The sequence below is a fragment of the Gigantopelta aegis genome, chromosome 1, assembly GCF_016097555.1.
Source record: "Gigantopelta aegis isolate Gae_Host chromosome 1, Gae_host_genome, whole genome shotgun sequence".
NCBI lineage: Eukaryota > Metazoa > Mollusca > Gastropoda > Neomphalida > Peltospiridae > Gigantopelta > Gigantopelta aegis.
Window position 1 is genome coordinate 7,559,626 of NC_054699.1, and position 14,256 is coordinate 7,573,881.

Sequence of the window (14,256 nt, forward strand, 5' to 3'; positions counted from 1 at the left end):
TTAAAACTCGCTCTGGGTGGGAGCTGGTACCGGGCTGCGAACCCTGTACCTACCAGTCGTATGTCCGATGACTTAACGACGACACCACCGTGGCCGGTGTTATTACCCACATGTTATTGTTCCGTGGGCCTTCGTGATTATCACCTTCTTAGCCATTTGGAACAAGTATCTCTGAAAAGAGTTAATTTGTTTAACGACACCACTGGAGCACATTGATTTATTAATCATTGGCTATTGGATGTCAAACATATGGTAATTTTGAAATATAGTCTTAATTGGATATAAGCACAGAAGTCAGGTTAAAATGAAAATGAAACATCCGGATGGGGATGGTATCAGCCATGGAATCCCCCACACTGAGATGCCACCCACTCCCTTTACTCTGTGATCTGATCCCTGGGGTACAAATAAAACACTATACTGTACCTATTCCACAGTTCCAATTATTACTAAGCCATTTAGCTAAACTGAAGATAAATATTTACTTCAACCAAAATAACCTTTTAACGTTCCGTGGCAGAACTGAACAAAACCGATAACTTACACATTGATTATAGTGTATTTGTACAGCAAATGTGTTTAATTGGTTTTCAGCGACAGAATGTAGACCTTGTACCAGAGTGCTCGCCTGAGGAGCAATAGGTTACAGGATCGATACTCCTCGATGGAATCAGATTTCCCCCGTCCCAACCTGTGCTTCAGGACTGGTAGATCAAAGGTCATGGTAAGGGAAAGTGAATATAAAAGATGCCTTACTGCTAAGTTGTTAGGAGTAGCATATGCGATAGAAGCGGATTTCCATTCTTTCTTGAGCAAATGTCGAGAGAAAGAAAGACCTGTTTTATTTAACGACGCACTCAACACATTTTATATATGGTTATATGGCATCAGACATATGGTTAAGGATCACACAGATATTGAGAAAAGAAACCCGCTGTCGCCACTTCATGGGCAACTCTTTCCGATTAGCAGCAAGGGATCTTTTATATGCACCATCCCACAGACAGGGTAGTACATACCACGGCTTTTGATATACCAGTCGTGGTGCACTGGCTGGAACAAGAAACAGCCCAATAGACCCACCGACGGGGATCAATCCCACACCGACCGCGCATCGAGCGAGCGCTGTACCACTGGGCTACGTCCCGCTCCCAAATGTCGAGAGAGCCAAATGTTCGACACACGAATAGCCGTTGCTTAAAATGTGCTGAGGTTTGGTTGTTAGACAAACATTCCACTCCATAATCAGCTTAATGAAGTGCATTTCATTAGGACCACCATAGTTTGACACTCAAAATCCGATATATTTTTTGTGCTGGTGTGTCGTTAAACATCTATTCTATTCTATTTCATTCTTCAGGACCCGGAAGTAGATTAATTAACATTAACTTGTGTTCTTCATTTGGAATCAGTTTGCATATTGGAAAATATCTCCTTCTATTTCTGTGTGTCCATCGCTATCACTCTGACTCTGTCTCTCTCTCGTTGTCTCTCTCTCTCTCTCTCTCTCTCTCTCTCTCTCTCTCTCTCTCTCTCTCTCTCTCTCTCTCTCTCTCTCTCTCTCTCTCTCTCTCTCCCCCCCCCCCCCCCCATTTCTCTCTGTGACACACAATCTCCCTCTCTTTCTCTGTTTCGCGCTATGTCACAAGGCACTCAAAGTACAGTTATATATACTCTTCAAAAAAGTAGGGAAACTCTAATAAGAATTTACAATTGCCAAAATTGTAAGGTGTATTAGCTGTGGGGAATGGTTATATAATAATAGTGAATCAATTGGGCAAATATTACAACCGGTAGTTCAGTATTACAGTAGGTTTTATGACCACCAAAGATCTCCAAGGACGATTGGGGTCAGAAGTGAAATTTGAAAGTTGACGTGTTTTTTATCAGTAAATCGCAAATTGAAACAATAAAAATGACTAACAACAACTGGAAATTGTCAAAATCGAGAAAGACACACCACGCACGTGTACGGGGCAACTGTGTGATGCATGTGCAAACTATGGAATGTGTTTCGGTGTGTTGATAAACAGACCTGAACGTTCTTTCCTAGGATGTCTGTGATCAAAACGTATATTCGGTCTAATAGTTGATATTAACATTAATATTTCAGGTTCCCCTACTTTTTTTGAAGAGTATATAATTCACTCACTTAATTTACTCCCGCTCACATTTCATATATTCCATAACGTTTTAACTTTGATCTCTCTTCTCCCCCCACACCCACCCCAACCCCAACATATACGTTAAATGAAACGCTAAGGCTCACCCAAAGGTCATCTGTGCTAAAGTATCTTTACCAAAACCATATAGCCGAATTTACGAAGAATGTGGTCTAAACATTGTAAATAATAATTATAGTTTAACACGTGTACGACAAAAGAGGGTTCCCTAAATTTATTCCGCAATTTGTAGGCATAGAGATAAATGTGTACATACATACAGCTATATACACAGAACCGATACCAATAATCATTCATCTAAGGATCAACTTGTATTCACTAATGGATGCTATATGCATGTATTTATATGTAAATAGCGTTAGTGGAGAGTTAATTGGACTTTGCGCAGTGTTGCTGCTGAAATACCTTGACCATCGTGGTTTGTAAAGCATTGGACTTGCTCTCTGAAGATCCTTGGATCCAAATCCTTTCCTTTGGCTGAAGGTGGAGTTATACGTTACATTTGAGTTATCTGCGTCTCAACGGATGTCGAGTTATTCGTTACATTGAATTATCTGTGACGGTTATCTGTGACGGTTATCTGTGACGGTTCGAGAGGCGTTTTCTATTGCTGAAACTATTGTGAGGAAAATAGGAATTCGGTTAATGCAGTATAATATAAGAGGTGATCGGAATGTTTCAAGTACTCAGATGTGTTCTACGTGTTCAGCAACTTTAAAACTTTTATTAAAGTACTGATTGATTCAAAAACACTTTAGGATCTTTAAGTGCTGACACTTAGAATTTTACAAACGGGTTTTAACGAAGTCATAGATGCAAAATTATTACAGATTTTCAAATATTCAGACACATAAACAATAATAATATTTTTAAAATGACATGTATTAAGACACAAAAACATTGCAGAAGACTTTTAATTCCTCACAATATAAATTAGTACCAAACAATTGGCTCTGAAGCACAAAGTAATATGGAATACACTAGTACAAAATCGGTATTATGGAGTTAATGACCGAATGAATGTTTAACGACACCCCAGCACGAAAATTCCCGGTCTTATGGAACAGATTTACTCATTATTACGGATATGAAATGAAATGAATGTGTACTTAGCGACGCCTCGGCATATTTTTAAACAAGAGCCATTTGGTGCCTAACATATGGTTATTTCATTTCATTTCAACTTATTTTCGTGCTTATATCCAATTAAGGTTCAAGCAAGTTATCCTCGGCGCATACCTCTGCTATCTGGGCTGTCTGTCCAGGACAGACGGTTAGTTGTTAATTGTTAGTGGTTAGAGAGAGAGAGAGAGAGAGAGAGAGAGAGAGAGAGAGAGAGAGAGAGAGAGAGAGAGAGAGAGAGAGAGAGAGAGAGAGAGAGAGAGAGAGAGAGAGAGAGAGAGAGATTGCAGGATAAACAGAAGGGTGTAGTGGCCTTACACCTACCCAATGAGTCGTTAAAACTCGCTCGTTTAGTGTTATCGAATACGTATGACGTCCATTCAGACGCGCTAAGTAGTTCTGAAAACACTGGTACAAAATCAACTTTTAACGAAAGTGTAGCGTTCATTCTAGATGCGCTAAATATTGTTATGGAATACACCGGTACAAATTCAATTCTCAACTAATACATGCTTACATGTATGTTAATCCCACACTGAAAATAATAATATTATAGAATGCATATGTATTAACATTCATTCTGACGCACTCATTTATTTTTAGAAGACGCTGGTATAAATTCAGTCCTTAACGCACGTGCGTGTACGTTGATTCTGACGCACATTGAATATTATAGAAGACACAAATTCAACTGTTAACTAGCACGTGTTCTACATTCAATCTGACGCACTAAATATTATGGAATACACTGGTACAAACTCAACACATGTGTTTACGTTCAATCTGACGCACTAAATATTATGGAATACACTGGTACAAAGTCAACACGTGTTTACGTTCAATCTGACACATTGAATATTGTAGAAGACTCAAATTCAACTGTTAACTAGCACCACTTCTACGTTCTGTCTGACGTACTAAGTATTATGGAATACACTGGCAGAAACTCGACTGTTAACGAACATATCTTTGCGTTCATTTTGACAGACTAAATAAGATTATGGAATGCACTAGTACAAATTCAACAGTTAACGAACTCATCTTTGCGTTCATTTTGACAAACTAAATAAGATTATGGAATACACTGGTACAAACTCAACTGTTAACCAGCATATGTTTACGTTAGTTCTGAATCACTAGATGCTATTATGGAATACACTGGTAGTACAAACTCAACTGTTAACGAACACATATTTGCGTTCATTTTAACGCATTACTACAGACCCACAGTCGTCTGCTTTGGGATTTTCGGGAACGTCATGTCCTTCGTGGTGATAATATCGTCTTCGTTTCGAACCACGACAACCAGCCTGTACTTCTCCACACTGGCTGTTCTCGACATTATTATCCTGCTGTTTTCGTTCATGGATTACATAGACCAGATCGTGCGACCCATGTTTATAACTGGCGCGGGATGTCTGTTGTTCTTCGTCTTCTACACCGCCATTCATTTCAACGTCATGACCCTTGTTGCCATGACAACGGAGAGGTACATCGTGATTCGTTTCCCCCTCAGATCGAGACTACTGATAACGAAGCGCAGAACCGCCCAGTGCATCCTGGCGATAGGTTCGTTTTCCATTCTCCTGAACGTTCTCCACATTTTCACCCGAAAACTGGAGGTATACGAAAACACGACGTGCGAGTTCAGGAATGAAGGCAGTAGATATTTCGTCACCGAAATATACGTCTGGATCGACTCGACGGTGTACAGTTTCTTTCCAATACTGGTTCTGTTCGTTCTGAATTTTCTCATAATTTGCAATGTCAGACGACAGCAGAAACAGAGGGGTCAACTCCAAGTGTTTGGACGTCCTCAGCGGGATGTGCAGAAACAGCTTGTGGTCATGTCCGTACTGGTCTCTGTCGGGTTTATGATACTGACGGGACCCGTGGCTTTGTGGTTGGTAATCGGCAGGTATTCGTGGAAGCCAGATGGACAAGAAAAGGCAACCTTCAACATGGTTGAAAGACTAGTGAGCAATTTAATGTACACAAATCACGCCGTTAACTTTATATTTTATTTCGTAGGAGGTAAAAGGTTCAGGAAAGAGGTGAGCAGGATATTTCTGTGTAAGTTTGTGAATATTACAAAAGCTAACAGTGAGCCGAGATCGGTAGTTTCCGTATCCACTGTCACGTGTGATACAAGTTCGGTAGTTTCCGTACCCACTGTCACCGCTGACACACATTTGTGATCTCCAGGACATTTCATTTCTACTTCATTTCGTGATTGTATCCAACATAGATTCAAGCACGCTGTCCTGGACACATATCCCCAGCCATCTGGGTTGGCTGTCCATGATAGTGGGTTAGTGTTTAAAGAGAGAGAGAAGTTAATGTAGTCACCTTACAGCAATCCATCGAGTCATTAAAGTCGCTCAGGGTGGGAGCCGACATCTGTAGTTGTGAAAAGGATGTGAAAAGGATATGAAAAGAAAAACTATATACATTTAACTGATTTAGCATAACTGGATGTATTCCGATTGGCAATTAATAAGCCCAAACCTTTATCAAGGGTTGAGGTTATAACAACCTCGTTTGCAATAGCAATGACATCCGACAATTGGGTGGCCAGTTTTCATTGGAACGTCCATTAATTCAAAATTTTAAAGGTCCTCTACTCCTCTACTTTTGTCAGATATTCACATTATAAATGTTACGTCTGTTTTTGCACAATTATTATGACAAGACAAAATGTAATATTTTATTGGTATGTGTTAAACTTTGTTAAGTCAACATTTGTGTTGTAATACTTCTTTGATAATTTAAATTTATAATCGTAAATCAGCATGACAGGTTTGTATGATATATTATAAACAGAAACCTAGACTGTCTCGCAAAACAGATCAGATAATGATGCATAGCTATCAGCATATATCACCGTTTGTGTACTGATGTTCATCGGATAGGCAAGTGTAGTGAACAGCGTGGCATTTAAAGACGTTCCAGTGGCTAAGCTCCAGCTAGGACCAACATTTGGAACGAAGAGGGGTTTGTGAGAAAGTGAATGGCAGAACGTGATGAAGATGAGGTAACTAGTTTGAAAGAATCGCTTTTTAGTGGAAGCTTTGTTGTTTCTTTCTTATTCGGTTTTTGCAACGTATGAGCTACTCACGTCACCATACACACAGTTCATGACAGAGATGTTAATGATGTTCATGTTTTCAGTGGAGATAGCTACTCACGTGATATCTAGGACAAAGAGCTAGATGTTCATGTTTTCTGTGGGTGTTGTTGTCACCATTTTTGACATATCAATGATTGCATGTTTTTGTCATATATGGGTGTTGTTGTTTATACATATATGCAGTTGTATATATATATATATATATATATATATATATATATATATATATATATATATATCCCTTTTACCATGACCAGAGATATGACGGTTATTATCAGATCCAGTCATGACATATACCATAGGCGTAAAGACCAAACAAATTCAAAGACTTTTACCTGCCATTTTCAAAGACATTCAAAGACTTTTACACAGCGGTCAAAGAAACTAGAATGCGATAAAAATATTAAATCGGTTCGTTTACGTTGCTGTCCATAGCAGAAAATTGAGCTTCTTTACATGCATCATGGCAGATTAAACCTTGTAACTGGAAAATACCAAGTACAACCCATCTCCTCCCTTTAAGTTGTGCACTCAAACGGCCTTAACGAGGCCACTCGCGTGGACATATCGATTGGACTTTAAACTTTTAGATCTGCGTTCAAAATTTTATGTCGAAATTACTTTTTTTTTTTTTTTTTTTTTAAATATATTAAATAGTCCGATCCTCTCTTCTTTCTCTTATTTAATTTTGGACTGTCCTTCTAAAATGCACCAATTATATAAATATTCGGCCGAAGCAGTCAATTCTTTTTTATTTTTGGCTTGTAACCATTTTATTTTTTTATTTAATCTATTAACTTTTTTACTAATTGCTATTTTCAAAATTCTGCCCATTTTCACCCCCCCCCCCCCCCCCCCCCCCCCCCCCCTCCATCCCGAGTCAGGCCAGCGATCTTATCGGAGGTCGGACTCGGGATGGGCGTGTTCGAAACCCTAGTGGTATATGGGCACGTTGAACTAGTTATCATCATCATCAAGTGCATGCAGCTGTAAAAATATCATCATTGCTTTGGCGATGATTTGTGAGAATTTAAAGACTTTTATTACAATTCAAAGACTTTCAAAGACCTAAAAATCGTTTTCAAATTAAAAAAACTGTCAAGGAATTTAAAGGACCGCTACGAACCCTGTATATTATAGTGTGATGATGACAACTAGTGTGATTATTTCCATGAAAATTTGTGCAAGGTGACACGAAGAGCTCAAGTTTTGCAGAAACCCAGGCTAAAATGTGGTATCAACAGAAGAACAAACGAACAATGGACCTCCCACCAGACAGCAACTCTCCTGAATAACACTGCATGCACGACAATTACCTCCTTCATTCAAATCTGCCATTCCTTTGCCACACCTTTTTTTTCTTTTAATCTTAGCTGGAACTTGGTCAGTGGAAAACGTGTCATTTGAAACATTTGCTCAATACTCACAAGAACCTTGTGGAACATCCAGTACATAGATGGTTGACAGTATATCGGAACCTGCGTTTTGTCTTCCCCCCCACCCCCCTCCACCACACACACGAATTCGTATAGTTATGACAAATGAAGTTTAAATTTGTGAAATGGACTAGGTATCAGTCATAACCAATCGTACATTATGAATTTAATTCAATTTGCAGTTTTAGCGTACTGAATAACATAGCGTTGAAATATATTGTGGTATTTACTGTTGCAATACAGCTGCCACGCCATCTATATTTCATTTAAGATTGTAAAAACGATCCCACAAAAACGAGTTTGCTCCCCGTTGGTGTAAAGAGGTTCCGATTAGTTCTAACCCTCCAAAGTGTCGCTCATTTTAAATACAGTGATCAACGGCCATTTTGGATTTGAAGATCAAGATTACCTCATGCTGCAAAAAAGGAACTCATCTAAATACTGTACATGCTCCTTGTGCAAATAGACACTTCATTTATGATTTAGCTAAAATATTTCAAGACTTCCGGTGTTTTGGGGTTTATTTTATTATCAATATGGTGAGCGTCTGTCAACTTCGATTTGACGTGTCAAGATGACCTAAAATTGCATCAATTCGTGATCCTAACTAGCAAATTAAGTGAGCTGTGGAACATGAACCTGGATTATCCGAGATTCGTTCCAGTGACAAGATTGTGTGGAGATTTGATTTTTATTATTTTCGATTTTATATCAACTAAGGTTCAAACCATTAGCACAGACTATATATAATAACAAAAAACAAAAGTATGCATAAGATCTGATTAAAGGATAACAGTATGTTTATTACAGAAAAGAAATAAATTAATAACAAACACAAAGTATATATATAATAGAAACAAATTGTTCCACTGTAGTTATGACGTTAAAAAGGTCGATATTATTGAATGTTTACTACTGGTGATGATTCCAGTGATGTTAAGTTAACAGTGAATGACAAAATACTTAAACAAGTTTTGTTCACATATTTTTTAATAATTATAATTACAAAAAATAAAACAGATTTTAACAAAATCCAGGTCTCATCATGTTCTTGTAAAGCAATGATCTTTCATACTAAATAAACAAAACAAATTAAACTTCTTACTGAAGAAAAGAAAAAAAGTTATTCAACATGGTCTTTTTGTGTTTGCAAAAACTGATAACATAATTATGCAACATTTGATTGCTCACAACCATTAATTTTTGGTACATATGGCTACAGGCCTGGAATGTCCCATGACAATCATCAACAGAACTTGCTCAATGTTCTTTATGAAGGAAGCATACACACAAAAACATTGTTTAAATATATGTATATTAAAAAACAAGAGAACAAATAATCCACAACCTTATGAACAAGACTGCAATAATGTTATCAACATAATAACACACATTCCTCCAACATGCACCACTTAAAAAATGCATGTTTTTATTTTAAATTCTGTACACAATGTAAATGTATAAAATCCAATGACTCTTGAGTAAATACATATTACACAATCATGTCAACCTTTGGAGGTCGACACATGTGTAAATCCCAATACTCAAACAGTATATATGTATAATACATTTGTAGAGTAACAGCTAGGCTATCTGTTAAAGACACATTTCTCACTAAGTAGTCAACATGGTTCTGGCTAGTATAGTGGCGTTTTGACGCCTAAAGTCTAAGACTCTATATAGTCTCGAGTCTAGACTCTAAACGTTTTACAAGCACCAGGCCTGGGCCCCTGCTTACAAAGCTTTTAGAGTCCAGACTCGATCTCTAATGACGTCACACGCATACAATTTGTATGGCGTTGTTACAACATTAGACTCTAAACATTTTATAAGCACCAAGCCTGGTCATCATAATATATGTAGTATTAATAGATTAAACTGGATATAATCTCTCTATAATTTTATCAACATTAAGAAATAAGTATTAGGACAAATCATCTTATTTTAGCCACTACAAAAAACAAATTGAACTACCAGAAATGCACTAGATACACACGTGTTCATATTATACACATGAAAATATAACTGATATATAATTTTAGTCAACTTAAAAAGTTTTTGTTCAAACATGTTTTCTACTGACCGAGGTAGGTCCCATCTCCAAAGACTACAAAGTCAGAAATGTTCTCTAACAGTGTTGTATACAAATAATACTTGGTTATGCACTTGTTTAAAGACAAAAATACATTCTTCTTAATAATTCCACTTTAGTCTTGGCCCTTGGTGTACAACAAAGCGTATGATACTGTTAGTGACATCATCGATCCTACGATGTCTTCCAATATTCTGTACTCCAGATTCTAGGTGCTGTAGTCAAGATTCCAGATAACCAGTGAATCCTTTAGTCTCGATACTAGACAAGTGACATCATTTAGACAATATTTTAGACCACTAGTGATATCCTTTATTCAAGCTACTAGACCATCAGTGAGGTCCTATAGTCAAGACTCTAGACTGCCGAAATATCATTTAATCACGATCCCAGATTATGAGTGATATTAGTATAGATTTCGAACCAAAGGTTATATCGTTTAGTATAGATATTTGACTACCAAATATACCTTTGTCAAACCCAGATTACTACTAGTAGTCCAGAAAGTGCACCAATTTATCAAGTGGTGCCCTCAATATTTATATTATAATTTGTGCTCTTTTTGATAGTGATCAAGGTAACCCAATTGGGAGGGGGTACAGAGAATCCCTGCTCACTCACTTGTTACACCATTATTATTTTTCTATCACAGATGTAGAAACTGTTACAGAATCTTTATTTAGCAACATCAAACAGAAAATATGCACAGTTGATTGACTGACTGACTAACTAGTGCATTGATCAATTTCCTCACTCAACTGATTGTTATAGCATGACAAGATATACATGTAGGAAGCTATCTTATTCCTAATAACACTCCTTTTTTCGCAATCGAATTCATGAAGACAAAAAAAAAAGTTAACATCTTAACTGTTAAAACAGTTTAGACAACAAGCACTTAAAACACATTGCATACTGCTTGGACTTAACAATGCGGACTAGTCATGGGTGCCAAAATGCTTGCTAATGATGCTTTTATAAAGCAATTTAAGGCTCTTGTGGGGGTTTTCTAAAGTCTCCCTGTACACTCAGGGTTTCTGTTAGAGGATACAAAGGGTAAAATTACATACCTTATATATCGAAAATTAATGGATACATTTTTATACTTTTTAGAAAGATTAGTGAGAGAAGTGCTGTTTACAATGTGTCACAGTACATGAGATGCAGTTTTGAATTTCAAGATTTCAAACCTATAAACACCTAGTAGGGGCACTTATGGTTGTTTTTGTTAATTATGTACCCTCAATTGTTTTTTCTGGCAGAAACCCTGACAATGTTTCATTACATGATATAACAAGCTTCCAGTCTGAACTCAAATAATACTTCATTATATTTCTTGACAAAAAGTATTTTAAAAATGTTTTTGTTTCAGTTACTGGGTATTTGAGGAAAACCTAATCAACAATGGTATGTACAACCTAAAAAGGGTTGAGATATTGCAAGTAAGCTCATTTCTATACCACAATTATACTTATTTTTTCTCTCTTACCTTTGTCTTTTATCATTCGTTATTATGTAAGTTATTTTGGGGATAGCCATTTATATGCCTCGAAATAAATGTATAAGGCTATAAATCAATCGACCTTTTGACTCATGCTTACATGCACTGAAGGTTGAAGCACAACTAAAGGTTATAAAACCAACTGACATATATATATCACATTTCACTAAAAGCTTGGCCATCCACACCAAAAGTAAACTGTGCTGAAAGAACATCAATAAGCTTGTTTGAGATCATATTTCTCTCTGTATAGCTTTTGGGATTGAGTAAATTATGTTGTAAAATAAGTATCTTACATCCTGCCATAAGGCAGTTCATCAAATTTTCGTGCAAGTGGCTGGTGTTTATAACCTCATCAACATCCATCTACATATATGCCCAGTACGTAGTCTGTAGTCCATAGTCCAATTCGATGTAGTACATAGTTCATAATCAAAATACTCCAGTACATAGTCCATAATCCCATAGCCAAGTTATAGTGCACATGCCGCAATCCCACATACCAACTGGATATAGTATATGGTCCATAATCCCATATTTCAGTTCGATATAGTGGATGCACATGAATAGTCCCTAGTTCACAACCTAGCTAATCTGTAGTCCATAATCCAAATACTAGTAGATACATTGCAGTCTCTAATTCCCAGTCCAAAATTGTTAGATACAGTATAGTCTGTAGTCCAAGTCATTAATCCAGTTAGATACAGCACAGTCAGTGGTTCCTAGTCAATGTAGACAGTACACAATCCTCTCACAAAATGCAACATTAAACAAACTTTTTATGCTGTTACAACATTTTGTAAATATTTAAATACAATGCTGGTAACAAAATACATCTAAAAGACATCTGCATAATAGTGATGCCAAAAACATAAGTACAATATTATATTTGGCCACAGTATCATTATGAATAGTTTGATCACCATTGTTGCAAAGATGTCAAACATTCAAGAAAGTTTCAAAAGAAAACGAAAACAGAAAATGGTGATCATCAAATCATTAATCACATACATGTACACATTACATGAATAGGCCTAAATGTACATATTACATGAATAGGTCTAGGTCTACATGTACACATTACATGAATAGGTCTAAATGTACACATTACATGAATAGATCTAGGTCTAGGTCTACATGTACACATTACATGAATAGGCCTACATGTACATATTACATGAAAAGGCCTAGGTCTACATGTACACGAATATGCCTACATGTACACAATACATGAATAGGCCTAGGTCTACATGTACACATTACACGAATAGGCCTACATGTACACATCACATGAATATGCCGACATATACTTTGGCACAAGCTTGTAATAAGCTTATATATTGCAAATCAGACAGCAACAACCCTAGTCTTAATGAATAGAAAAATATCAAGAAAAGTTAAACTTTTCAACCACAACGTTTCATTTGTGCATATGGCAACTATTAAATTATGATACTTCTTAGTGCATGAATATAGGAAAATAACACCAAAAAAAGCCATTTGTATTAACAGTGCTACAATAACAATACCATGACAATGTCACACCTTTACTTTGCAAAAATATAATTTATCATCAGATCAATGATATATCAAATATAGGTCACAGATCAACTTTTAGCACACTGTAGTAAATACAAAGAAATACAACCACCTAATTAAGTACAATCTTGTTATATGTACAATACAAAATTAGGTTACATATACACACGTATGTACACGGAGTATGAGGTCAGCTCAACTGCCTTGATCTAGTAACTCTGCCCATTCATAATTACAAAAGTAGGTCACATTCTGAGGTCACAAATTCAATTTGAGGTCGACACGTCACATTAAAAGGTCAGTATGGCTACCTAATTAAATTGTATCACTTACAATTAGAGCATGTCACAAGGTCAGCTCGACTACCTAGTAATTACATGTTATCTTGAATTCGCAAGTCACACTATGATGTTAGCTCAACTAGCTATTAGTAATTACATCTGACACTGGACAGGTGAGTCTAATAACCTGCACTTGTATAGGATTGCAGTAATTCCATACAATTAATGTTCCTTTAGCACAATTAATATTTCATAATCATATGTGGATCAAAATGAACGGTGCTAACATTTTGTTTATTCTTAGGTGTACGAGACATGGATTGAGTGTGGTGGTGGTGGTAGGGGTGCTACCCTATTAAATTAGGCATTTTTCCTGAAATTTGTAGAGGCCTGACATGAATGGAAGGAAGGAAGGAAATGTTTTGCACTCAACACATTTTATTTATGGTTATATGGCATCGGACATATGGTTAAGGACCACACAGATATTGATAGAGGAAACCCGCTGTCACCACTTCATGGGCTACTCTTTTTGATTAGCAACACGGGATCTTTTATATGCACCATCCCACAGACAGGATAGTACATACCATGGCCTTTGTTACACCAGTTGTGGAGCACTGGCTGGAACGAGAAACATATGAATGAATGAATGAATGAATGAGTGAATGAATGAATGAATGAATGAATGAATCATTTACTGGGTATCTAACTACAGTCCAGACATATATGTGTATGTGTAGGATCCAATAGTGTTTTTTTATACAGGGTGGGACGTAGCCCAGTGGTAAAGCACTCGCTTGATGCACTGTCGGTTTGGGATTGATACCCATCAGTGGGCCCATTGGGCTATTTCTCGTTCCAGCCAGTGCACCATAAATGGTATATCAAAGGCTGTGATATGTGCTATCCTGCCTGTGAGATAGTGCATAAATAAGATCCCTAGCTACTAATGGAAAAATATAGCGGGTT

At 36.9% G+C, this 14,256-nt stretch overlaps 1 protein-coding gene across 1 annotated transcript; it reads left to right on the plus strand.

The window, feature by feature from the left end:
- Positions 1-4,564: 4,564 nt before the first annotated feature.
- LOC121369927 (growth hormone secretagogue receptor type 1-like) lies at positions 4,565-5,503 on the plus strand. Its single transcript, XM_041495013.1, has one exon. The coding sequence runs from the start codon at positions 4,565-4,567 to the stop codon at positions 5,501-5,503; it is 939 nt and encodes a 312-aa protein (XP_041350947.1).
- The last annotated feature ends 8,753 nt before the right edge of the window (positions 5,504-14,256 follow it).

Excerpts from the sequence above, each read along its gene's own strand:
- LOC121369927 (XM_041495013.1), top strand. The coding sequence starts at position 4,565 with ATGTCCTTCGTGGTGATAATATCGTCTTCGTTTCGAACCACGACAACC.